General features: G+C 39.1%; 1 protein-coding gene across 3 annotated transcripts in view; it reads right to left on the bottom strand.

The window, feature by feature from the left end:
- The window catches only part of LOC126968138 (apoptosis-resistant E3 ubiquitin protein ligase 1), a 52252-nt gene that overhangs the window by 5490 nt on the left and 21065 nt on the right, over positions 1–25697 (bottom strand). The window contains exons 3-16 of one of the 3 annotated variants that reach the window (XM_050813009.1): positions 23313–23521; positions 22092–22231; positions 20765–20905; positions 18821–18929; positions 16040–16224; positions 14590–14785; positions 13563–13795; positions 11683–11847; positions 9869–10046; positions 7133–7272; positions 5117–5260; positions 4442–4615; positions 3476–3628; positions 1351–1545 (exon numbers count right to left, since the gene is read on the bottom strand). In XM_050813009.1, the coding sequence (XP_050668966.1) occupies positions 1351–1545; positions 3476–3628; positions 4442–4615; positions 5117–5260; positions 7133–7272; positions 9869–10046; positions 11683–11847; positions 13563–13795; positions 14590–14785; positions 16040–16224; positions 18821–18929; positions 20765–20905; positions 22092–22231; positions 23313–23521 (2362 nt within the window). Of the gene's footprint in view, positions 1–1350; positions 1546–3475; positions 3629–4441; positions 4616–5116; positions 5261–7132; positions 7273–9868; positions 10047–11682; positions 11848–13562; positions 13796–14589; positions 14786–16039; positions 16225–17907; positions 18930–20764; positions 20906–22091; positions 22232–23312; positions 23522–25697 lie in introns of those variants that run through there. The other 2 variants (XM_050813011.1, XM_050813012.1) reach the window with 2 other exon arrangements.

The raw sequence follows: 25697 nt of genomic DNA, 5'->3' as shown, positions 1-25697 counted from the left end.
CATCTCTACTATGCATTGGTAATAAATAATAATGGTTCAAATGGTTACTCGGGCCGGTCCTGTAATGGTTAATGGTAACTAGGCCCGATCAATGGTCACCCGCGTACTGCCTTACTAAAGGCAACACATGGTTATAAGTATATATAATATAATATTTGTAATATAATGCAGTTCGATGGATTTACTTTGAACACCCCCTATAAGGGTCTATTGTTGGACCGTTCCTTTTTCTTATCTATATTAGAGATTTTTTTAATCTTATAGAAAAAAGACATAAGGTAGTGTTATTTTCGGACGAAACTTATGCCAAGTTATGGATGACGAAGTGAACGATATTCTAACTGGCATCGTGTAAAGGTTTAGCGCTATATACCTAATGTTAAGTAGCAAGAAAACGAAATATATTGAATGACAAAAATGTAGATATCTGTAGGAATCTGCTATATTACTTACGTCATTACTCTTGCTTCCAAATTACAGTGGGGCCCCCATATTGAAGGATTGGCGAACAGACTTAGTTCTGCAGCATACGCGGTTAAAAAGATTAGACAAACAATTTTTCATGGAATAGGAGGACAAACGAGCGTACGGGTCACCTGGTGTTAAATGATCACCGCCGCCCACATTCTTTTGCAACACCAGAGGAATTACAAGAGCGTTGTCGGCCTTAAAGGAAGGTGTACGCGCTTTTTTTGAAGGTACCCATGTCATATCGTCCGGGAAACACCGCACACCGGCTGTGCCGTCTCAAGGTGGTGGTGGACGGCGTTTAAGTTGGAGTGAATTCCCCTGATGTTATAAAAGTCCACATTAAGCGTGGAGCGGGGTGCCGTGGTGTTACTAACTTGTTTGTCCTTGGTCATGCGCGGTACTGCGTCCTCCCCAGAATACGAGGGGCAGCCCGAGCGCGAATGCTCGGGGAGTGATTCTCTGGCTCTACAGGAGTCGGTACCCTCCTGGGGTAATTTATCTTTTGAAACCGCACTCATATTTTTTGTTGGGGGGAAGGGGGGGGGAATGCCCCCTGGTCCTTGAAACTAACCTATGCGAAACATAGCGGCACTAGGCCGCTACTTCACGCCGGTATTCTGTGCGAGTGTGGTAAGTAACCCGGACTAGTCTGCCCCGATTGTGCTGACGTCAAAAGACGGTAGCGTGACTCTCCCACTTTCAGTAAGTCCGTAGTCGCCTTTTACGACACCCTAGGGCCTGGGACTACCCTACTCTTTTCACGCCCCGGGGAAGCACAGGGTAAAAAAAAAAACAACTGACATAGAAACGGCGCGACTTATAATTTATGAACTGTAAAGTATTATATATTAAGAAGTAGGGTAGGTAGGGAGGTGGCACCTGGAAGCCGGCGGGCGGCAGCTGCGAGCAGCCCGTGGTGAACTGCAGCAGGCGCGCGCGCTCCTCGTTGGTGAAGCTCTCCAGCGCCGCCCACAGCCACGCCAGGCGCCGCGCCATGCTGCGCGCGCAGCCCGACACCACGGCGTGCGCGCGCCAGTCGGACACGCACACCTCGCCCGTGCCGCACATGAGCAGCTGCGGGGACCGGCACATTGCGACTTACTCGGTAAGAGACGGGACGTTATCGCGAACCCACTACACTCGCCCTGATGAAGGACCTCCGAATGGTCCGAAACTAGTCGGTTCCCACACCGATAAATCGTGAGTAAATCCGTATTACTAAATAGGTTCATCATGTCTCACGAAAGTTTTAATAATTTATGCAGGATGAGCACATGATCCACCTAATGATAAATGGCATCATCTGTCCATAATAGTGTCGAAATCCTATCAGTCGTAACGCATACGTTGCCCTGTGCTTCTCCGGGGCACAAAAAGAATAAGGAAATCCCAGGCCCAAGGGTATTGTAAGAGGCAACTTAGGGCATTTACCAGTGTGAAGCTCCTTTGCACAAGATGCTGACTAGATTATAGGTACCCCGACAGCGCCTTTTTCTGCCGTGAAGCAGTAATGTACTGCCATTATTGTGTTTCGGTATGAAGGGCACCGTAACTAGTGAAATTACTAGGCTAATGAGACTTAACATCTTATGTCTCAAGGTGACGAACGCAATAATTGTAGTGCCATTAAAATTTTTAGATTTTCAAGAATCCTGAGCCCTGCATTTTAATGGGCAGAGCGTATCAATTACCATCAGCTGAACGTCCTGCTCGTCTCGTGATCTTATTGTCATAAAAAAATCCTAAAACGACCTAATACGCGTTTACAATGGAATAGAACGCCATCTTAGACATTTACAAACAATTGTCGTAAATAAGTAGTCAAAAATACCGCTTGAAAACTGACGCCATACAGACGTTATATTATTTATACATTTTATTAGTGATATTATATGACAGGTTTGCATCCTATTCCAACATGCGATAGTTTATATCTCATCACACTAAGCCCTGCACGTAAGAATGGTAATTATGAAAACAGAGTTGTTTACAAAAACATGTTGTTTGATTAGTACTACTATTAAATTAATTAAAACTAACGTGATAGATTATGGAATGAGATTTTATATCGTGTGAGATGAACAATGAGAACTTAAATGCTAAATCAGCAACTGTTTCTTTCGAGCCATTTTCGGGAGAACCGATGTATTAAAGTAAATGAAATTACGTAACAACAGAATATGTAAGTCATAGTCAAGAACGTCGAGCACTAGACGTGAGTACTTAGATGATTCGGTATTCGTCTTAGCTCGAGTATAATCGGCGAGAGGTGTGAGTGCCGTCGAGTGCCGAGCAGGCAGTCAGAGAAGAAATATCACCACCACGTGCTTATTACGAAATCTCTAATCTCAAACAACCATCCTGTAGATGGTTGTTTGAGAAGGACGGTGATAGCCAAGTCGGAAACTACGAGACTTAGAGAAAACTCGAGAAAGGAGTCATGCCCTCCATTTATAAATTTATAAGATATTATTATATATTTAGTTTATCAAAATTTCTTGAACTTTTGATAGAAACTATTTTGAGCAACTTACTTATTAGTTAGGTAAAAGTGAGATATGAAAAGCAATTTGTAATTTTTTTCTATTTGCTTTCAATTTTAGTGATACATATCTTTCCAATACAGGATGTATTTTTTTTATAAAATCATTCGGGTCGATATCCGTTGAAAATTCATGAAATTAAAAAAAAAACTAAAAATGCAGTTGTTGGATTCCTATAAATCGAGGGCATGACTCCTTTCACGTATTTTCTCTAAGTCTCGTAGTTTCCGATTTGGCCAACACTGCCCTTTTAAAAAAGCCACCCTGTATTATAAGCTATTTGTCAAGTGAAACGTTCCTTGCTGATTATAATTATACAGTGTGTTTATGAGATTGTGTTTTATTTGCTTTACGTCGTGTTAACAACAGTGTATCCACAGCAATGGACAACCACGAGAATCCTGACCATGCCACCGGTCCCTGCGTCGTGTATATATAAATGTGATATGGAAGTGCCGCACCTCCAGCTCGTTCTCGTCGAAGATGGCCAGCAGGTTGTCGGGCACGAGCAGGTTCAGTCCTCGCAGGAAGGCGTCGGTCTGCGTGCGCCAGCGCCCCGCCAGGCGCCACTGAGCCAGCGCGTCGAGGTACTGCATCTTGTTCTCGTTGGTGACCTGCACAGGTGTATCATAGTGATACTGACTAGTTCGTGTTACTAAAATTTCAGTGGAAACAATATAAAACGGGCTGTTTTATACTTCTATGAATTAGACAATTTCAGACTATTCTTGATTTGACTTTAATTAAGGTTCTCCAGGATAGTCATATAGCGCAAATGATTGCGAAACTGAAGTGGCAATGGGCACGGCTCGTAAGCTCGACGGACAGATGGCCGTTGGTCGAATAGCGACCACGTACCGGAAGAAGCAGTGTTGGTAGGTCCCCCATAATATCGATGATCTGGTCACGATCAGCGGAATAGGTTGGATGAGGGAACCGCAGGGCCGACAGGGTGATGAAGGTTCTCCATGCATAAAAATTATTTTTGTCGATCATTTAAGCGCTATTGAATGCAACGCTATATTTATTGGTCTAATTTATTTACGTACATTCTGGACAGTTGCTGTAAGCATATCAAATCAATAAACTACTAAGCAAAGCACGATGCGTAAGCTGAGATTTCCTTGTGGTGGTTGCCGATCCACACGGAGAAGGTTTTAGAGCTTCTTTAAATGTTCCATAAATTATATAACAATCACTCTTGTTAAAATATCGTTAATTCCCTTATAATTCTATAAATAATTTGATTCGAAAGTGATTATTAAAATTACAAATTGTATCGTTATAGCGCGATATTTTCTATATACACAAGTTGGCATACAACACTCACCCGTATCGAGTCATACACGTCGACACTGAAGTATATCTTGGGCACAATTTCTTGCGTGTCCAGGTCGCTCTACAATAAGCTGGCATACAACACTCACCCGTATCGTGGAGCCGTTAGGTATAAGATCGTGTGTCTCAATGAACTTGCCCTGCGAGTCGTACACGTCATCACTGAAGTATATCTCGGGCGCGGCCTCTTGCGAGTCCAGGTCAGTCTCCAAAATGTATTTTATTTTCGACAAATACAACTCAGGGTCATCTTGCTCGAAATACTGAAACAATAATCTATGATATCATTATTTCAATTTTTGAGCTCTGCGAGTGACTTGAGTGAGTTAAGCCGTAGGAATTGCAACGACATTAAAGAAAAGAGTGCAATCATAAGTAGAAGCGTGAAAAAAAACTTGCCACGTAAAACATCTGTAGTATTTCGCGAGTTAATTTAGTAATTATTAAATGTTAGAATCCCGCGCTTTATTGGTTCAGTGAGTAAAATTATAATAATAATATATTCATAAAAAGCTATTACAATAATATACAAGCAAAGTACAATAACTTAATTTTAAAAATGAAATAAATTAAATTACAATTCTTTATTTTAGTCTAGATGTGGCAAGTTGATGCGTTGGCATCTGCGCACATCAAACAATGGATAAACTTTCTTTGACGATGTTCCAGATCGATAAAACTTGAAAGGTAGTTTATCTCCAAGACCGGCAATGTTCTTATAATTATTATTTTGAACCATACCGCAATACATGTTAAGACGGTACCTTGTACTGCACGCGCAGTCCGATGACGAGCGCACGGAACGACCGTGCGAGTCGAGCGCGCACCAGCTGGCGGTACGACCCGCCCAGCGCGCTCTCGTACAGACACTTCCCCACGATCTTGCCCGCGAACTCGAAGTATTTCATCTGAAATGTTATTTTTTTTTCTTTTTTAATCCTCTCGCAGCAAGGCAAAGGCTTCAAAAATCATCAGTCAAAAGTTCCACTTGCTAAATGTCGGCAGATGTCACGCTACTATCACAAGGTACCGTCACTGTAACAACGCGCGGTGGTGTGCACATTTAAAATATTTCGACAAATATTTCACACATTCGCGAAAAAAAAGCCTTATGATGGAAAGGAAGAATGGGCACAAGAAACTTGGTGGAACTTTTTGATAATCAGTAAGGCAAGACTTTACTCCAAGCCACCGCCTGCACAAAATTGGAGACATGGAGACGAGTATTATTGCCACCTCTGGACAGGTTCTGCCCAGTACCAGATTCTTCCATTTGACAGAATACAGAGAATAGCGATACAAACTTTATCTATATAAGTAAAATTCGATCAGCTTGGTTCTTTGGCTTTGCTTATATATGTGGGTTCTCTCCGCATCTTTCTCAATAGCTGAATTCCACCACCGGACATTAGGAACGTTAGAATGCAAACATCCTCCGGTATCACGTTGATATAAAAACATATTGTTCCGTAATCAACAATGACAGCGCCATTTTTTTGTTGTTCTGTTTTCGTGTACTTTAAATCACGGGCGTGAATTATTAAGCTAATTACATTAGTTATTTGTTTTGTGTCGATTTGTTTATTGTTAATTATATTTAGTGTTTGTATTGGGAAAAAAGAAATTGCTGTGTGTTTTGTGTTTAAAACTAGTAAGGAATTTAAATATAATGGAGAAATTACAGTGTCGCGATTGTGGCGAAATTACGATTTGATCACAGAGATCAGGTATCTCAATGCACAATTTTTGTTCGTAGATAAAATAAAAATTGTTTTTCTTAATAGACCAATGCCAAATGTTAGTTTAACTCACCGAAAAGGTAAAGCTATGAGATATTTCAATACCAAGTATTACGAAAAACACACTTGGCTAACTGGATGCCTCCGTTCCAATTTATTGTTCTGCTGTCCTTGTTGTTTATTTTCTACAATGAAGACTGTGTGGAATGATACGGTTACGGTGACTTGAATAATTATACAAAGCTTGCTAAAAACACGATCAATCTGACAGAACGATACAAAAATGTTGGATAATGAAGTTATATTTATCCTTGAACTATTTTTTAAATATTAAGCGCAACTACGACTGGTTAGGCTTCCAGTGCCTACCGCAACAGAAAAACAATGCACGCCCCTGTATATATATTATAATGAAAATGGTCTTTGTTTGAGGCTCTTTCACGCCTAAACCAATGATACTCGACATGAAATTACCACCATTCTATGCGAAATTTATCCTAGATGGTTTATGGCTACTTATTTTTGTATTGTTTAATTTATTTCCTTTTAAAATTCGCCCAGCAAAGCGGACGGGAACGGTTAGTAATAATATAAATCTGTTCAAAATGTACTGTGTATGTACTTTTTTTTTTATATATTTGTTAATAAAAACAAATTTTACATTGCGGTTTCAAAGCAATAAAAACCACTGAGGTTTGTACAATTGCTAAATTAAGTCTACACCAACAGAGTTAAATTAATAAACGAAAAAATAGTTCACAATCGTTAGAAACTTAGCTATACATTATAATTTTACAAATAAAAGTAAAAGTACTTGATACAATAAATAGTTAAGCACGATAAGTTGATCGGTGGTCAGTCAAGTCTTAAAAAGTATTTTTTTAAATTAGTCTCAGTCAACGAGTCGGTCAAGTCACGTGGCAGTTTATTAATCAGTCTAGGTACTATGTAAGCTGTTGTTCTTTCACCGAACGCATCGGATGCCCGAGGCATGTGCAGCCGATTTAGACTAACAGCGCGCGTTTACACTTGTGCCGTCACCTTGAGCTGCGGCGGCGGGTGCGGGTTGGGGTGCACGAGGCCGCAGTCCGTGTACGACACGAACAGGCCGCAGCGCGCGTCGAACAGCTCGCTGCACACCAGCGAGAACCACTCGCGCCGCACGCCGCCCCAGTCCACGCCTGCAAACAAACCATGCCATTCATTTATTTTAATGCAAGAGTGTGAGAAAATGCGCGCTGTGTTAAATAACCACCCCATTTTGAATTTTACATGCATATTTTGGCCATCTCTGAGACTGCGGGACCGCCGTAAAATCGATGCATTAGAGATGTGGTGCTGGAGACGCCTCCTAAAGATCCCGTGGCATTTCGCACCAATGTAACCATCCTTAAAGAGCTTCGTATTAAAGACAGACTATCGTCAATTGTGCAACTAAGAATACTGAAGTTCTTTGGTCACGTCTCTAGAAATGAGAACTCGATGGAGAGACTGGTAGTTCAGAGCCAGGTGGAAGGCAAGAGAGCACGCGGTCGATCGCCAACCCGCTGGATAGACGCCATCACAAAGGCTACTGAGTCCACCATAGTCCAGTGTACTCGCAACGCCTCTAACCGTCAGAAATGGAAGCACATCGCCAGGAGATCTACCCTCAGAAAGGACATGACCCACCGAACACCCCACCATGTACCTCGTCAGCGCAACCACGACCACTCTGACAAGAGTGCCCGACTAAGAAGAAGAAGAATGCCCATTGGTATTAAGAATAAAAAAAACAATGATGGATGGAAAAACAAGGATGATGTTCTTATAGTTTGTGCACAGCTTTTTAAGGATTTTTGTTGATTGATTTTATATTATTATTAAGTATTAACTCGTGTCCCGGTAAGTGGGTCTTAGGCTACTTGTCATTCATTGGTAACAAACGTACTTCACTATATTTTAGTGTCTCACAAGAACGTGAAATAGAATATCGAACAGCATTTTTTGAGTTGATTCCTTTTTTCCTTTCCTATTTCTTGGGATTTCTATATTTTTTATGGAGCGCGGCACATTTCAAAGGCTTAGCCATAGCTACTTATAAAATGACTATTTAATATGTGGACTGGAGTTGTGCTAAGAAATATTTTTAGCCTCGTGATTACATATTTTTTGTTTTCTACAAATTTTGAATTCTCTAAAAACTTTATATATATAAACATTAACATTTATTTTAATTGTTTAATATATTGATACACATTTCTAAATTATACTTAATTAGTTACAATTAATACCGCGGGACTTCATCACTTCACGAATCGCCAAAGCAAACCAAACCATTGCACGGCTTCGATCCGTATGGCAATCATGGAAACTGCCATGGAGAGTTAAGGTTAAGATATTCTGGTCCAATTTGAAGACCGTATTGCTGTATGGGTGTGAGACGTGGAAGGTCACCAAGTCCATCTCTCATCAACTTCAGGTTTACGTTAACCAATGCCTTTGCAATATCCTCGGTATTCACTGGCCCGACAAAATTTCTAACAATCACACTTCAGAGGGATTCCAACCATAAACCGAGGTAAGCCCAAGACTGAAACCTTCAAGGAAAACGCAAACATAACCGTCCAAACGAGGCAAAAGTCATCGGAAAGACCTGGAGTGAAATCAAGAGAGATGCTCAGAACCGATCGCGATGGAGATGCATAGTGGGAATACAGGAACTTAAATGAAAATAATGAATGCCGCTGGCCTGCTTTTATGAGACGGACTCTATGTGTTTTACTCGCATGGCGGCCATTTTAGTACGGCCATTTTACTTGTTGTTATAGAAGCAATAGTAATAACACACTTGGTCAACATTTGTACTATCCCTGTACCAAGCAGACGGGAGTCTAAGTACATTGTAATTATTATGACGGGTAGTCACGGTATATATTTTACTAGCTGACCCGGCAAACGTTGTTTTGCCATATAAAGTATAATTCACGCGATAGTTTTATAAGTAATAAAATATTGCGTATATTATAGCCTGTACATCATTTTGTTCTATTGTCAATAGTTTTTGCAGCGCACGCAAAAATAGGTTTTCGATTTTACACCTTGTGTTACAAAATAGCAATTTTATTACGGATCCCTAATTTTGAAAAAAAAAACATAGCCTATAGCCTTCCTCGATAAATGGACTACCCAACACTGAAAGAATCATTCAAATCGGACCAGTAGTACCAGAGATTAGCGCGTTGCAGCGTTAGCACACTGCAGCTTTATAATATTAGTATAGATTAATTTGATGCCGATATTTCGATCCAATTGCATGAATCGTGGTCACGACGTGACGGAAGAGGCGAGAAACACTTGACACATTGACACTTGACACTAATAGTACATCAATCTGTCCACTTGGCGCCTAGTTCGTGTTGGTCTTTGATTCTCTACTTCATGACACACACTACTGACCACGTCCATACTTTCGTAATTTTTTTCTTTCGTACTGCATAGAGAGACCATGGGATTCCATGTTTGCGCTAGCCTAAAACCATTCTCCCTAGTTAGGATATATATTTTTAATTTCTATAGCTTTTTTTTTATGGAATAGGAGGACAAACTAGCGTACGGGTCACCTGTAATTAAGTGATCACCGCCGCCCACATAGCTTCACTTACAAGCCGTGGGATGTATTGGCGTTCAGCAGAAATCACTCGTGAGCTGTGCAGCTTGATCCAATGGTTGGTACCGGCTTTAAGCAAGTGTTCGGCTATTGCAAATTTTTTAAAATCATTATTTTCCTCTGAGTACCTTGCTCGCCCTGGAAGCACACGTCGAAGTTCTTGCACCAGTCGGCGAGCGCGAAGTGTTTCGTGGCCTTGTAGCTGGAGCGCAGCAGGTCGGACCGGCGCACGCGCAGCGGCACGCGCTCGTGGCTGAAGCGGGAGTGCCGCGCACGGACCTCGCTGTACAGGAACTCCTGCTTGTTCTGAACAGCAGGGCACACCGCGCATGAGTAGGACGTCGTTAAAATTCAAATATTTTTATTCAAAATAGGATTCAAAATCACTTATTGTTCGTCAAAAACTACCACCCATTCAAAAGAGACTGCCTCAGACCTAAGAAGAATGGGCGCAACAAACTCAGCGGGCTTTTTTTTATATAGAAATATGGATTACAATGTGATATCGTACAATAAAGATTATAATGAGCCTGAGGGTGTTCGCTTCATTCCCAGTCTGTGGTGTCATAAAGAAAATCGTTTATGCTATAGTAACTTTTTCCACACAAACGTTTTTTAACAATTCTTTTAAATTTCGTAACGCATTTGTTTTGTACATTTTCTGGGATCATATTGTAGAAGCATATACATCGCCCAACAAAAGACTTACTAACTCGACCCAACCGAGTAGTAGGCATAACAAGTTTATGTTTGTTCCTCGTGTTAGCATCACACACTGTAAGTAGGACAAATGCCCTTAAACATTCTCCATTATCAAGGATGTTCTGAGTACAATGGATTTTCCGCGTCCATAAAAGATTTTGATATTTTCCATGTCTCAGTGACAAGTTTGAAAAAAATCTAACCGCACCTTCAGTTCGTAAATAATAATATGTTAATTGATATTCATACAAACTATTTCTTCTTTATATTATATCTGTTATTTTTATTAATTAGCTTCAAATCCTTGTCAAAATTGTAGATCGAACATTATTTTGTACTTAAATTAATGTCTTCCAATGAGAGTGGTGTATGCACCAATAACTGGCATTCATACCAGATTATGTACCTATAAGACCATAATTATTTTAATGTTTTGTATGTAATACTTTTGGCGTGTCAGTAAATAAATAAATAAATAGATATGACATGCCTTTATAGGGTATAGGTACAGTTTCATGAACATATTAAAGATAATTCAGAAAAATAAATAGTTAACCAAAATATGGAAATGACTAAAATTGTATTAGGTTGGATATAACTAGGCATACCTCGGGAATGGCATGTACTTGCCATCAGGTGTGGAATTACTTTTCTATGTAATTAAATTTTATAAAAAAAATGGCCGCTGATTTCAATAAGTGGTACTAATATGGCATGTGAGCATTTAATAATAATGTTTGAAATTTGATTATTTTTATATGATAAGAAATGACGAATCGAGCGACACGTTCAGCTGGGGTAAGTGATACGCCCTGCCCATTATTGATGCCGAGCGCAATTGTAGTGCCGCTCAGAATTATTGGGCGTTTCAAGAATCCTGAGCGTCACTGCATTGTAATAGGCAGCAGGGGCGTGCATTGGTTTTCTAGGAAGGTAGGTACTGTATGTCTAAGTTTTCGTAGTTGAGCTTTGGAATATGCAATCTAGATATTGCTTACTGTAGGTTTTTAGTATTTAGCGTAAGGAAAAATTTTAGGAGTTCAATAGAAGTTTGATTATAAAATAAAGGAACCATGTTAACTTTAACACTATATTTATTTAGGTTCATAACAAGGTACGCCCTGCCTAGTTGCCTATATGATATGCACGCCCCTGATGGGCAGGGCATATCGAGTGCCATCAGCTGAAAATCCTGCTCGTCTCGCCCCTTATTGTCAAATGAGTGAAGCAGTGTGTCAACCTTGAAGCAGTCGTCGCCGCCGCAGTTGGCCGCCAGCAGCTGCGAGAAGGCGGCGGCCAGCAGGTCCCTGGCGCCCACCTGCAGCGTCAGCGGCGGCTGCAGACCGTCCTCCAGCACCAGCGACCCGCCCGGCGCACCACCTGCGGCGCGGGGGCACAGCACCAGCTGCAGACACCCGGGCAATCAAACAAGCCTGCTTTTTATCGTGGTAGAGTTAAATTTAATCGCTGGAAGGAGGAAAGCGAAGCCTGCTACATATCGAGAAATCTCCATATGCTTGTGTGATTTGGGACCCCTTATACAAAATTCATGTTGATAGTTTGGAAAGAATTCAAAGATCTTTTACTCGCTTTCTGGTATACAAAGACCACTACATGTCTGCAGCGGATCATGAGATACTTTGGCCACATTGCACGACGCGGTGCTGATAACCTAGAACGTTTGATGGTCACCGGGAAAATTGAGGGGAAGAGACCAAGAGGCGGGAGCCCACGACGCTGGTCTGATTAAATATCCGAGCAGACTAACCAACCCATCAGCATCGCACTCCACCATGCGACAGACCGATACAGATGGAGAAAAGCTGTAGACGAACTTAAGCGGAGTCACGATCCTCAGCAATGAGAGAACGACTGTGAAGAGAAGGTATACAAAGACACAAAACATAGCGGTTCATGTTTATCATATAGCCAGAGTCTAAATATTTTTAAATTAAAATCTCTCTTTAAAGACTTTGCAACAGTGTTATTTATAATAGTGTTTAATTATATATACGGTTTGTTTTACTCATATTCAACATAAGAAATGATTTGTATTTTTAACATTAATCAACCTTTAAAATAGGTACTTTGCGTTTTTTGTACTAACATTATTTTTAATAATACAACAGAGCTGTACATACCTGTAAGAAAGCTATTCTGTTCATAATGTTCGTTTTATATTGTTCTTATTTTCGCTTAGTTTAGAATAGCTTGTTGGTGTGTCTATAATAAATAAATAAAAATATATAAAATAAATGCTCGTGCACCGGCGCGAAATATGTATGACACAGTAAACGATATTTTATTTGACATCGTGTTCTGATTTATTCCTAATAACCTAATGTTAAATATATAGCAAATAAAAACGAAATATATAAAATTTACCGTACCAAATGTCAGAAAAAGGAAAGCGATTGTTTTAAAACGGAGAGGTAATAAAACCGATGGAATCTGCTTCATTTCTTGGATATACTCTTGATTCTTAATCACAATCGGGCTCTCTTGTTGATAGATTTGTAGACTTGTATGCGGTTAAAAAGATAAGACAATTAACTGACATAAATACGGCGCGACTAGCTTACTATAGTTATTTCCTATGGTAAACTGTTATAGGGCAGTGTAGCCGATATTGATACCATCTTTGTGTTAAAGAAGAGAGCTATTCGCGCTATTTACCAATGGGAGGCTCCTTTGCACAAGAGGCCGGCTACATTATGAGTACTACAACAGCGCCTATTACTGTCGTCAAGCAACGTGTAAGCATTCTTGTGTTTCGGTCTGAAGGGTTCGGGTAAGGGTAGGTAGTGAAATTACTGGGCAAATGAGACTTAATATGGCGACGAGCGCTTTTTGTGTGCCGCTCAGAATTTATGGGTTTTTCAAGAATCTTGAGCGGAACTGTATTGTTATGAGCAGGGCCTATCAATTACCATTAGCGGAATAATCTCGACACTTACTGACATAAAAAGAAACCTACAGACCTAGACAACATTTGTTTATACGGAAACTACATTCAAAAGTAGAGACGTAATTCACTATCCAAACCATTTACATACAAGTAAAAGGTAATATCGACCAATAAGACAAATGTATGCATTATAAACGTCGTAGCGTACCTACCTTAGTCGATGGGCAGACTCGGAAAGAAGATATCCGTTTGGGTATGATTTTGAAGAGATAGTCTTTGATGACCAACTGCTTGGGACTGAGGCAGCAAAGCACTCGGCGTTGTTTGGTGGTAGCAGGAGCGTCGTTCGCCTGCCGCGTTCGAGACGCCGCGATCAACCGCGCCTCGTATGTGATACTCGTTCTCTTTGACGAGAGCTGTCTTTGTACTGTGGCAGCATCACTCGCTGTGAAACAGAATAATATGCATTCATTTGGTATATATGTTTCTTTCCTAATCTTACGTGTATGTATTAACCGCCAGCTATTTAAAATAACTATTTAAAAAATCGAAAAATATGGCGATCTTTATTCCTGCCATACTCCGCTCTTCTTAAATATTCAAAAACAGTTCATTTCCTTCGAGCCTCGCAACAAAATTAAAGCAATAGTGCTTTATATAAGTATTTCATGCAGCTTCGATCCGACTAACTACGGGGTTATTACCATAACCTCTCTGGTCTTGAAAATCATTGTGAGCATAATTTTCTTTGCATATCTAGAGGAACGGCAGTCGATCAATGGCTTTCGCCATGGTCTATTAGCTGGCGGTCTCCAAGTATACCTTGCACATAGATGGGCGGCGGCTATGATGAGGCTATGTGGCAGCACAAGGCGCTTTCCTCGAAACTTTCATTATCTGGGCTTCCCGACAGTTTTTGCAAGTGGATCACCAGGTTCTTCACAGGACGCAACGAGCAAGTCGCTGTCGAAGGTTGTTGTTAAGATCCTGCTCAGGTCCAAAATGCATTGTTATGCAAATAACAATAATACTGGCGATGCCATATACACCGGCCATGTTCTATGGTGTTCACTCTTGAGAAGGTCGCGGTATGATGCAAAATAAACCTTGCTCAATTTAACCCCCATAAGGCTCAAGCTTGATAACGACAACATTCCCCTTAAATCATAGCATAGTATCTTAGACAATGTTTATCTGTTTCTCAAATCCTGTAGAAATTATAAAAAAATATTGGCTTACGAGTGAGCACTATACAGTCGAAGTGTCCGTTATGTAGTATCTCGCCGTTGTAGTATATGGCGGCGCGATACACGCCCGGCCGCGGGAAGCACAGCGACACACTCACGCGCTGGTTCACGCTGTCGTACTCGAACTGCGCCACGTCCGACAGATCCTCCTCAGTCTCGTCCACTGGTTTTATTTCTATTGAGAAACCCTGCCGAAAGTTCTCGATTGTCATGACAGATAACTGTAAACTATCATAGTCACACGTAGGGGGAGAGACAGCCTATTCAATATGTATTAGCTATTAGAAATATCTCTTTACGGCAACCTGCGATGAGTGGAATATTTTGAAAATTATACCTAAACTAAACATTGATTGTTATGAAAAATGTCAATAGACAGAAACATATCCCTTCAACTGTAGTTTGTGATACTTGCAGTTTAACCTCGATTCAAACACGCCTGTTATTTATTCAGAGTTGAAAAAATTAAGAAAAGTGAAATTGAATACGCTAATATTTCGCATTCCCCATTTGCAATAAGTCTTGTCGGAGTTGGCCGAGCGGTAGGCCTCCCTAAAAGAAGTTTGCAAATAGATGAAATTTATTGGATGATCAGAGGCGGCGGTGCAAGCTTCGACATACATTAACCCACGACAATCTCCTTCAGCATATCAATGAAATGCTGCAAATTAGCGGCATGTCACGTCGGCTTTCGTTCTGCCAGTTAATAGGGCGCAGTTTCAGCCACTTATGTAGTGTTGTTGTAATCTTTAGTCTGGTGTACCCTAGTATCAGCTTGAACCATTTGACCGCGTACAACACAGAGTCCACACATACTTCATTGTGTATCTTTTGCCGTATTTAACCTCAACATCTAGATGGGTAGCGTTCCTCAACTATGTGGTTATTCAAGAAACTTTCCTCAAATAAAAGTACTAACGTATTTTTCAATTCAATGCGAAATGACATACGAGGGCATATATTTATGGTGTATGTGGATGATGGAGCTACTGTACTCAATAATTTTTGAATTAATGTACATTTACTTTTTTGACTTACTCGTGTAAGACATTGACTATTTGACGTTTGAGTGTGTCTGTTGTATTATTTACATTTTACATATTGTATTGTAATTTGAAATTATTTGTAAACTGATGTACTTAAATGTAAATCTTGATATTTGACATTCATAAGTGTCATTTCCGTGATCTACGTCAATAAACTGATTTTGATTTGATTCGATATGACAAAAGAGCGTACAAGTCACCGGATGTTAAGTGATCACTGTCACCCACATTATTTTGCAACATCTGAGAACTCACTTTAGAAAGGTCAATCTTTTTAGAAAGGTGTATTTTTTAAAGTACCCATCGACCTGAAAACACCATACAATACATTGTTTAAGAAGTAATAGCTCCGCTCGCGTATAATGCGCAGCCAGCTGGATTAAGAAGTGTGGTCACCTTGGCTGCGTCGCCGGCGAGGGTGGCGGGGTTGTCGTAGTGGTCTCTCGGGTGCACCAGCAGCGGGCGGGCGCGAGTGGCGGCGCACACCAGCGCGTGTTGGCGACCCACCCGCGAGCGACGGGCCGCCACGCCGCCCGCCACGAACCAGCGCCGGAACGGGCCGCCGGCCGCCGCCACGCCGCCTGCGGGGAGAGACTCGCTCACAGTCAACAGTGGATATTGAAACAGTGATACAAATAATTGTTAAATAGCAAGAAAACTAAATACTCGTACATTGTCACCAAATGTCAAGAATGTAAATGCAAATGTTTTGTTAAACGGAGAGGTGATAGAAACGGTGGAATCTGCTATATTTCTTGGCATAACTCTAGATTCCAAATAACAATGGGGATGGATTGGCGAACAGACTTAGTTCTGCAGCATACGCGGTTAAAAAGATTAGACAATTAACTGACATAGATACGGCGCGACTAGTATACTTTAGTTATTTCCATAGTATTATGTCCTATGGTATATTGCTATGGGGCAACGCTGCCGATATTAATACAATATTTGTGCTGCAGAAGAGGGCTATTCGCGCTATTTATAACCTAGGTCCTAGAGAATCATTGAGAGCAAAATTCAAAGAAATTAACATCTTGACTGTTGCTTCTCATTATATTCTTAATAATGAAATGTATGTTCAAAGGCACATAAGTGAATTTTGCCAGAAACTGTCATAACCATAATGTTAACACCAGGAACTAATAATAAACTGATAATGCCTACTACTCGGCTAAGTCGAGTTAGTAAGTCTTTTGTGGGGCGATGTATATGCTTTTACAACAAGATCCCAGAAAATGTTCAAAACAAAAGTATTACGTCATTCAAAACAATTGTTAAAAAACGTTTGTATGGTAAAGGTTACTATAACATAAATGACTTTCTTAATGATACCACAGATTGGGAATGGAGCGACCGCCCTCAGGCTATTAAATAATAAGTTTAATTGTACAGTGTTACTTTGTAAATGTTACAAAAAAGCCCGCAAAGTTTGTTGCGCCCATTCTTCTCAGGCCTGAGGCATTCATTTTGGAATGGGTGGTAGATTTTTTGACTTTCAATAAGTGATTTCACATCCTATTTTGAATAAAAATATTTGAATTTGAATACAGATATATTATTTGTCTCAAAAGAAAACCATGTACAAGTTACTACACACTTGTAATACTGTAACAAGGAGATCTTATCCGCATATAAGAACTCATTGTTCTATGGTTGGCCGTAAAGCTAAAGAATTAGAAGAAACAAGTCAAATTAGAGAATAGAGAATGAAGTAAAGAAAGAACGGTCGGCCTTCGGCCTAATATTTTATATTAAATAAAGTATTCTTATATAATAAAAAATACTAAAAGAATATATACATTAAAAGTTGTTATTATTGTTGAACGATTCCGCGTGTAAGGGAGGATCTCACGCGCTACAATTCCTACTACACAACATTATACATCACAACCGTTAGGTACAGACATTAAGAAGAAGTCTCCATACTTAAGTTTGGTAAATGCATCTAGACAATTAACGAAGTTGTTACTGTTAGGACTTCTTAAATAAACTAAGCACATCCAGACAGTACGTTTATGTGAAACAGACATAAAAGCTGATGCCTTATTGCACAAAATAGCTATTTTAATGGAGAGTAGGTAATGTAGTCTACATTATGACAACAATCTACTATACATGGCTGAGCTCTAACTCCTAACAAGTTTCTCCGTGTCTAGGATATATAGTGATAGTTTATAAGATTTAGTTTTTATTCCACATTATTTAAGTTTGTTACGACAACAAAGCTCTGCGTTATTTGATATCCAAATATTTATCATGACGTCACCAAATTGCCCAACGGAAGACCAGCGATGGTTTTCACACCAGCAAACATCCTGAGTTAGGACCGTTTTTTGAATCGTATATAGTAGAAATGTTTCAGTCTTTTTGTTTTTTGTTTGTTTATCAATATCTTAAGTTTATTTAATATTTGCGTGGACATACTACTTATACGTTTCAAAATAATAATAAAAAAATATTGAAACAAGTTACTAAGATATTCATACGAATTATGATAATAAACTATCATTTTATTAAAACATAATGGCGTCATCTAACAAAAAGTGGAATGACATAGTAAAAGTTTAACTCTAACAAGTTTGTTTTTATTATCATCCACTTTTACTTTGTATGAAATAATTTGTAACACCTAGTTCACGATGTTAAGTCTTATTTGCGGGACAAATTTTTCTGCTATATTTCCCTTATTATTTCATCTACTTATATAGCAATTTAACGTCTATACCTCGCGACCAAAACGACCACGAAACTAGTTGTTGATTAATTTTTTTATAAAAATAAGGGACGAGACGAGCAGGAAGTTCAGCTGATGGTAATTGATATACCCTACCCATTACATTGCAGTGCCACTCAGGATTCTTGAAAAGCCCAAAAATTCTGAGCGGCACTACAATTGTGCTCGTCTAGTCGTCATCCTGAGATATAAGTCTCATTTGCCCAATAATTTCACTAGCTACGGCACCTTTCAGACCGAAACGCAGTAATGTTAACGCATTACTGCTTCTCGGCAGAAATAGGCGCCGTTGTGGTACCCATAATCTAGCCGGCATCCTGTGCAAAGGAGCCTTCCACTGGTAAATTGATAAGAGTGAACACGTATACTATGAAGGTCGTACGAGTGCCCTCATTCGTAATGTACTCGGGTAGTGTCAGCCCCGGAGTAGCACGGCTCACCGATCATGACGGCGATAACGTAGAGTCCGGCCAGACGCACGGTGAACTTGACGCGCGCAGTGTGGGCCAATGCGGCCTCTCCGGAACCCAGCTCCACCACAGCGGCGATCTGTCACCATCAGACAATATTAAGTAAGCAGAGTATTAGATATGGTAGTGCAGTACGGTGTATGGAACAAGGCGCTTTTATCAAAATACCATGCATTTGGGTTTCCCGAGAGTTTATGCGAATCCACCAGCTTCCTCACTGGGCGCAGAATAAAGGTCGTTGTCGACGGTTATTGCTTGAACCCGAAGCCCGTTAACGCTGTAGATCTCCAACGCTGTGTGTTATCTTCTTCACTATTCCTTTTGCATAGCAAGATATCATCCCCACCATCTGGATGTGTGGCGTTCCACCACAGTACGGTATTCAAGTAACTTTCTTACACATTCGACCAAGCTGTATAATGAGTGAGCTTCCTTGTGCGATGTTTCTAGGACAATAAGACATAGGTGCCTTCAAAAACGCGCGTGCGCTTTTATGAAGGCCGGCAAGCTCTTGTAGTTTGCAAGTATAATATTATACTAACTTAGCGAAGTATTTTTGATAAAAATATTAAAAGATGGGCTTGGAGTTTATTATAAGTTCTTCTGCCTATGTGAAAGCCCCTTTACAAACTATGGTTGCTTCATAATGTTGTCAATCCCTATGAAAAGAATAGTTATTTGTTCAACAAGTGAGCAAAGTTATTTTTTGCTGCGAGTGCTGACTTTCAATCACGAATTAGCGAAGTAGTTTAGAATTGAATCACGAATGGAGCGAGTGATTCTAATATAGACTACTGAGGTAGTGAGTGATAAAAGGCTCAAGACAAAAAAAATTTGTTCTCAAGTGAAACATACAACTTTTCACCTCGACTAGCGAGAAAAGTGTTATAGGTAAGAGAAACAATTAACATAATAAATTTTTGTAACAATGAGATAATACGCTAGGCTAAAATGAGTAAAACGGAACGCACCGGATCGCATTGTTTATTTTTTTAACGCGGAGTAATTCCCGGATGTATGGTCACGTGGGGTTCGAATTTAAATCACTTTGCCTCAACGAGAAAACTCGCAGCAAAAAGCGACTTTTCTCGTAGCAATAGCGCCCTTTTCGTACTGGAGAGGTGAAAAATATATTTCTATTCTGTTACTAATTATGACAGAAATTAGTCGTTCACGAAATATCCTTACACAAAAAAATAAATAATTCATGCTCTTAGAGTTGATACATAATTTTTATGAAATATTTGATATTTAAAGAGATTTTTAACTATGATCACGATTAGCACATAATATATGATGTATATATTGTATATATCGGATGTAGCACCTTACAAATTAATGTGTTATAAATAATTAATTAATTACATTACAAAATAATTGTGATGTAAGTATATTAGTCTGCCAATCAATATTACCTGATTTTTGAAAAATAATGTCTTTTTAATTTAAAAAATTCTTTAAAATCTTTGAAAGGGATTCTTGCTTTGAGAAGTTTATTCGTTGATCGATACAAAATGAAATTATTATAAAACCTTTTTTTTTGAAGTTATACTTCTTTAGGCGCGTTATGAATAAATTATAAGAGTGAAATTTTAAGCTGCGCGCGCATCACTGTAACACAAAAGTAACAGGGTGAAAATGGTTCCTAAAATTTTCTGACGTTTACGACATTTGTTATTTTTTCGGTTTCTTCGTCCATTATCAGACTAGGCAAAGCGTTCAAGCCCGTACAGCCGTATATTCGTTATTTAATAATTAATTGTCAAAGCCATCTTTGCAAGATTTTTACAATATTGTTCTTTCTACAAACGTAGAATAGCACGAGGAATAAATAATTTTAAGGATTTTTATTTTGCCAAAGAAGTATAACTTCTTGCGCGCATACATAAGTACACTTTTTATTAGTTGGATTACCTTCCTCGTGGCGTGAGTGATGTGCACGGTAAGGTCGTCGGTGTCACAGATGGGGTACGGCTGTCCATTCCGCTGGTAGCAGTAAATGGTGAAGCACATCGTTTCACCAACTGGCTGTGGATCCTCCCAACCCCACTCTACCTACAACGAAAGTGTTTTCATGAAAGAGTTCCCTCAGCAAATAATTGAAACAGTTAATACCTTAAATCAGGGTTGCTCAAGCTTGAACTGCTGTCGATCTACATAAAAATTGTTAGACTACGATCGATCGACTCTGAGAGGCTTCAAGTATATGTGATGAAGGATTGTCGTCTAGGTAGAGTGTCACGATGACATAGATATTAGTTTTGCAGACAATAATATGCATTATTTCAGTCAAGGTTAGTGTAGGTCTACTCTAAAATGTCAGTCAAAAATGAGATCGACCATTGAGCACCCTTGCCTTAAATTATAAAAAGGCGGTAAGTAGTGTCCATTCTGACTTTTTCCTATAAGTGCAAGCAATGTCAATGAAAAAATTGGGTACGAATTTCATTTAATTACTTACGAGTGATAAACATATAAATTGTAATACATGAGACCGCTTTACATACAATTGAGAATCGTAAAAATATTCCTAATAGTTTATTATCATTTCTTCAAACTTATGTTCACGACATTTTTGTTTTGTAGCTTAATCTTGTTTTTTGATTGAATGCGCAAGGATATCTAATCTTCTTTTCAATAGTATATTATTTAAATACATAGGTTTAGTAAAATATTGTTTTTAGCCATTTATAATGAAAGTGTCAGAATATTTCCTTACCCAGAAACAATGGCGTTGTTCATAATAATAATTCAAGGATACTCCCATTATTAGTTAGCGGTAATCAAACTGGGTCGTCTGTCAACCAAATAAAAAGACCGATAACTAAACTAACTAAAGAAAGATACTTAACTATCCATTTAGTATTTTTCTCAAAACAAGCAATAACGTAACATATCAAGTGCGTGCAGTATCAAGTTTCAAATGCCTCGTGGCAATTCGATCGATTTTTTTTGTATGTACACCGATTACTCTGAGATTTATGATCCGATTTACGTAATTTTTCTTTTGTTTGATGCGAAATAGGCTATTTGGTCCCATAAAATTTTTACATAGTTTGGCCCCGTAGTTTTTATTTTACTTGCTATAAATATTTTGTAAAAATCCTGAAACTGTAGATAATCATATCAAAGGGATGCATTGATTTTCTTAAGACATCTTCTTATTGAAGTTTAACTTTTCCGAAGTGCTGGTAAATTGCAAAATGAATAAATTGGAGTGGCTAAGCATAGAAGGCGATACCTTACAGCTGGGCGGATGGAGATACTTCCCGGTGACATACTGCAGCAGCGAGTGCTTGGCTTCGGGCGCCAGCGAGGGCTGCGTCATGGCAGCCAGGGTCACCAGCCCGCACACCGACACTGACACGATCAGCATTCCACCTGCGCACGCGCACATGTTACACACGCTTTCTCATACAATACAGCGGTCGACTAGTGCTCGGAATGCGACCGGTATTCAAACTCTATTTTTATAACAATAAGGGACGAGACGAGCAGAACGTTCAGCTGATGGATACGCCTTGCCCATTACAATGCAGTGCCACTCAGGATTCTTGAAAAACCCAAAATTTCTGAACGGCACTACAATTGCGCTCGTCACCTTGAGAAATAAGATGTTAAGTCTCATAGGTCCAGTAATTTCACTATCTACGGCGCCCTTCAGACCGAAACACAATAATGCTCACACATTACTGCTTCACGACACAAAAAGGCGCCGTTATACTACCCACAATCTAGCCGGCAAAAGAGCCTCGCGATCTGATGATTAAACGTAGCATCACGTTGATATTATGCAAAGTGATGTCATATAGTGGTAAATGATAGAATAATATAACTGATCAGTGCCGTGATGCCGTGTATCCTTGTGGATACATTGGTCCTTCGAACCGGTATTTTATCCTCGGTAAACCTTGACTCGGAAGCATACCGGTTATATGATTTTTATTATTTAGCAATGCTCAGGGTTTATGAGAAAGTAATACTACGTTTTTTTTTTTACATTTAGATAAAACGAACTTGTAATTCAGAATGAGATGATTAGGATGATATGTAGCGAACAGTATAACATCAACTGCGAGCTGTGTATATGAGATCAGAGTTAAAAAAGTAGGTCTTACTGGGTAATAACAAAAGTGACTTATATTGTAAAAATATAGCAACGTCGCTTCGGATTCGGTATACCTATCAACTAACGTTTCTTCCACGGATACCGTAATTATGACATTCATAAGTGTGATTTTTACAAAACGAAAAATTATAATTCTTTTTAATGAATACATATAGGCTATTTGTGACGACCCAATGCATTGATAATATTTGTTGCGTTTTTATAAATTGCAATGACCTGTTTACCACAATATATTATTTTATATAACAGTCTGTCATTTAAATAACACAGCTCATTTTACTCCATCATCTCAGGCATCACGGTTGGTAAAACAATGTAACGGGTATGCAGTACCCCATGTCCAAGCGTCCTGATGCTTGCTGTTCTTGACCACAGTGTTCCAGAGATCATTCTTCAGACATTGCAGCTCCTCCTTCCCGGTGGGCAGGCTCTGGCGCGCCAGAGACCAGGCGTTGAAATCCTTGGACTCGATAACGTGTCGGGCAGTCGAGTCCTCGAGCCAATACACGTCTTCTAAGGAGGATACATCCAAGGTAAGTAACCTGAAAAGATAAAAGGAAACATATTTAACTATCGGAATAACCTATTACCAGTATCAATAAAACGTCAACAGTTTTCGCAATACCGCGCCCTCGCAAATCTTCTTTTATTTAACATACAAAATTAAATTTATAATATTAGTCTAGACTTCGCATCATAAACTAGATGATTTCACATAGTTTTGGAGTAGGAAGAATTTCAGATTTTTTACATAAAATATTTCTTATTTTCGTTATTTTTTCTGTATTTCTCATAAGCTTCATGTGATGTGCTTGTTAATAAAAGGCGTTTTAATGGTTCATCGCGTGGTACGCTACGGGAGTTAAGGCTACGATTAGGTCCTGGCCAAACTCAAAGGAGCGACAAATTTTATTATATTATTAATACTTTGTCACAATAGCCCATGAATGGTCCTCACAAGAAATGAGAGCCGAATACTCAAAGTACTAAGTACTTTGTACTAATTTTAAATTGGTTCAATCTTTGGATTCAATAGAACAGGAACAAACCGAATAGATTTCCAAAAGTTGATGATAAATAACGCTATCATAATGTAGCGAGGTGATTTAACCTTTAAAATCAACCAGTCAAAGGTTGTTATTATTATTAATATATTAATATTAGCTATTTTATCCTCCAAAATAATTTATATCGCAACTGCCTCAAAATGTTCGTTTTCTTCCTGCTCGTTGAGTCTGATTCAGGGAACAACCAATGCTGAAATTGTCGTTAGACTTAGTTTTGAGAAGAGCCATTTGTGAGGTGATAACCACATTTCAAATGCATTAATCCCCACCAAGATAGTCCACGTTTCTACCCTATACAGGAAGATAGGGAAAATCAGTGCTCGTATCAATCTAGTTTTAATTTTGATACCATTCCCTCTTTTCTTCCAGATATTTGTTTAGATAAGACAAAAGATGCCATGTCCCTAACATAGCATCTTTTGCCATCCCGATTCTCCTTTTTAACTTTGGGAAACAGCTGCCGTCATTGTTGCAAACCCAAGTATGTGGTGGTCGACGTTAATAATGCCAGGAATATTACAGATGCCATTTGTTAGCTTTCCTGCTTGATGAAATACCACCATTTTTGTTCTTGTTCTGTTCACTGCTAGAACAATTTTGCCACTTTCAGCCTCAAGTCGTTGAAACAGTTCACTTATATCTTCCATGGATGTTGCCACAAATGGTGTCGTCGACATACTGGAGATCTAATAGTCACTTTCCACCTATAGGAAAGCCCTTCTTTCAGTTGTCTGTGGTCTTTCGAATAATGTTCTCTCTCTATATGTTAAAAAGTGCAGAGGACAGGATGAAACCTTGTCTCACTCCTTTTTTGGTTAGAATAGTCAATAGGCTACATCCCGATATAAACGACACAAAATCATATTTCTTGGAAACAGATGAACACTACAAACAGAGACATAATTAAACCTAACCTAAATATAACTTCAATATAATAAAGCACTAAATAAAAATCTTATACAATGAACTTTTAATTATTGTCGGCTACAATGAACTTGATATATAACAAAAACAATACTTCGTTCCATTTTCAGTATAAAAGATTTAAAAGCAGCGGGAGACCGCGCCGGGGACCGCGCAGCCCACAGCGAGTTTGTAATTAATACTTCCAGTCTGCAGCCTCTTTTATGTGATGAATGTGACTAAATGATGCTTCACTCGAGGCTGAGTGTTGCTGCATTGGATAATTTGTTACCAAAAACATGGCCTTTGAAAATATGAATGTGGAACGCTTTTTAAATCTTTGCGATTGCGACATCGTATTTATCTCAGCAGGTAAATACTAAAAGATTGGGTTCGGTTTCAATAAAGAATCGAAAATGAGTCACTGGCATTAGTTTTCTTTCAGTGAGCTCGTGTGGCACCCAAATATTGAGCTTTTCGGAGCTGACAATCTTTTTTATGGGTCAAAATTGTTTTGAGGTCCATTCCCAGTTCTTTAGCTATGTCGTAAATGCTGATATGCTGATCTTGATTCACTTTTTAAAAGATGGCGTCAATTTTATCAGTAACAGGGCGACCAAACTCAGGTGCATATTTAACATAACAATTTTCGGATCGAAATCACTTTAACCAACTGTATTTTATAATTCTCACTTCTAGGATAAATAGCACAAACTAAATTTGAAAACAAAATAATTAATTAATAATA

This window comes from Leptidea sinapis, chromosome 14 (genome assembly GCF_905404315.1).
Source record: "Leptidea sinapis chromosome 14, ilLepSina1.1, whole genome shotgun sequence".
In the NCBI taxonomy this organism is placed as follows: domain Eukaryota; kingdom Metazoa; phylum Arthropoda; class Insecta; order Lepidoptera; family Pieridae; genus Leptidea; species Leptidea sinapis.
Note: the sequence above shows the minus strand (reverse complement) of the source record. Positions and strands in the feature narration are given on the sequence as shown.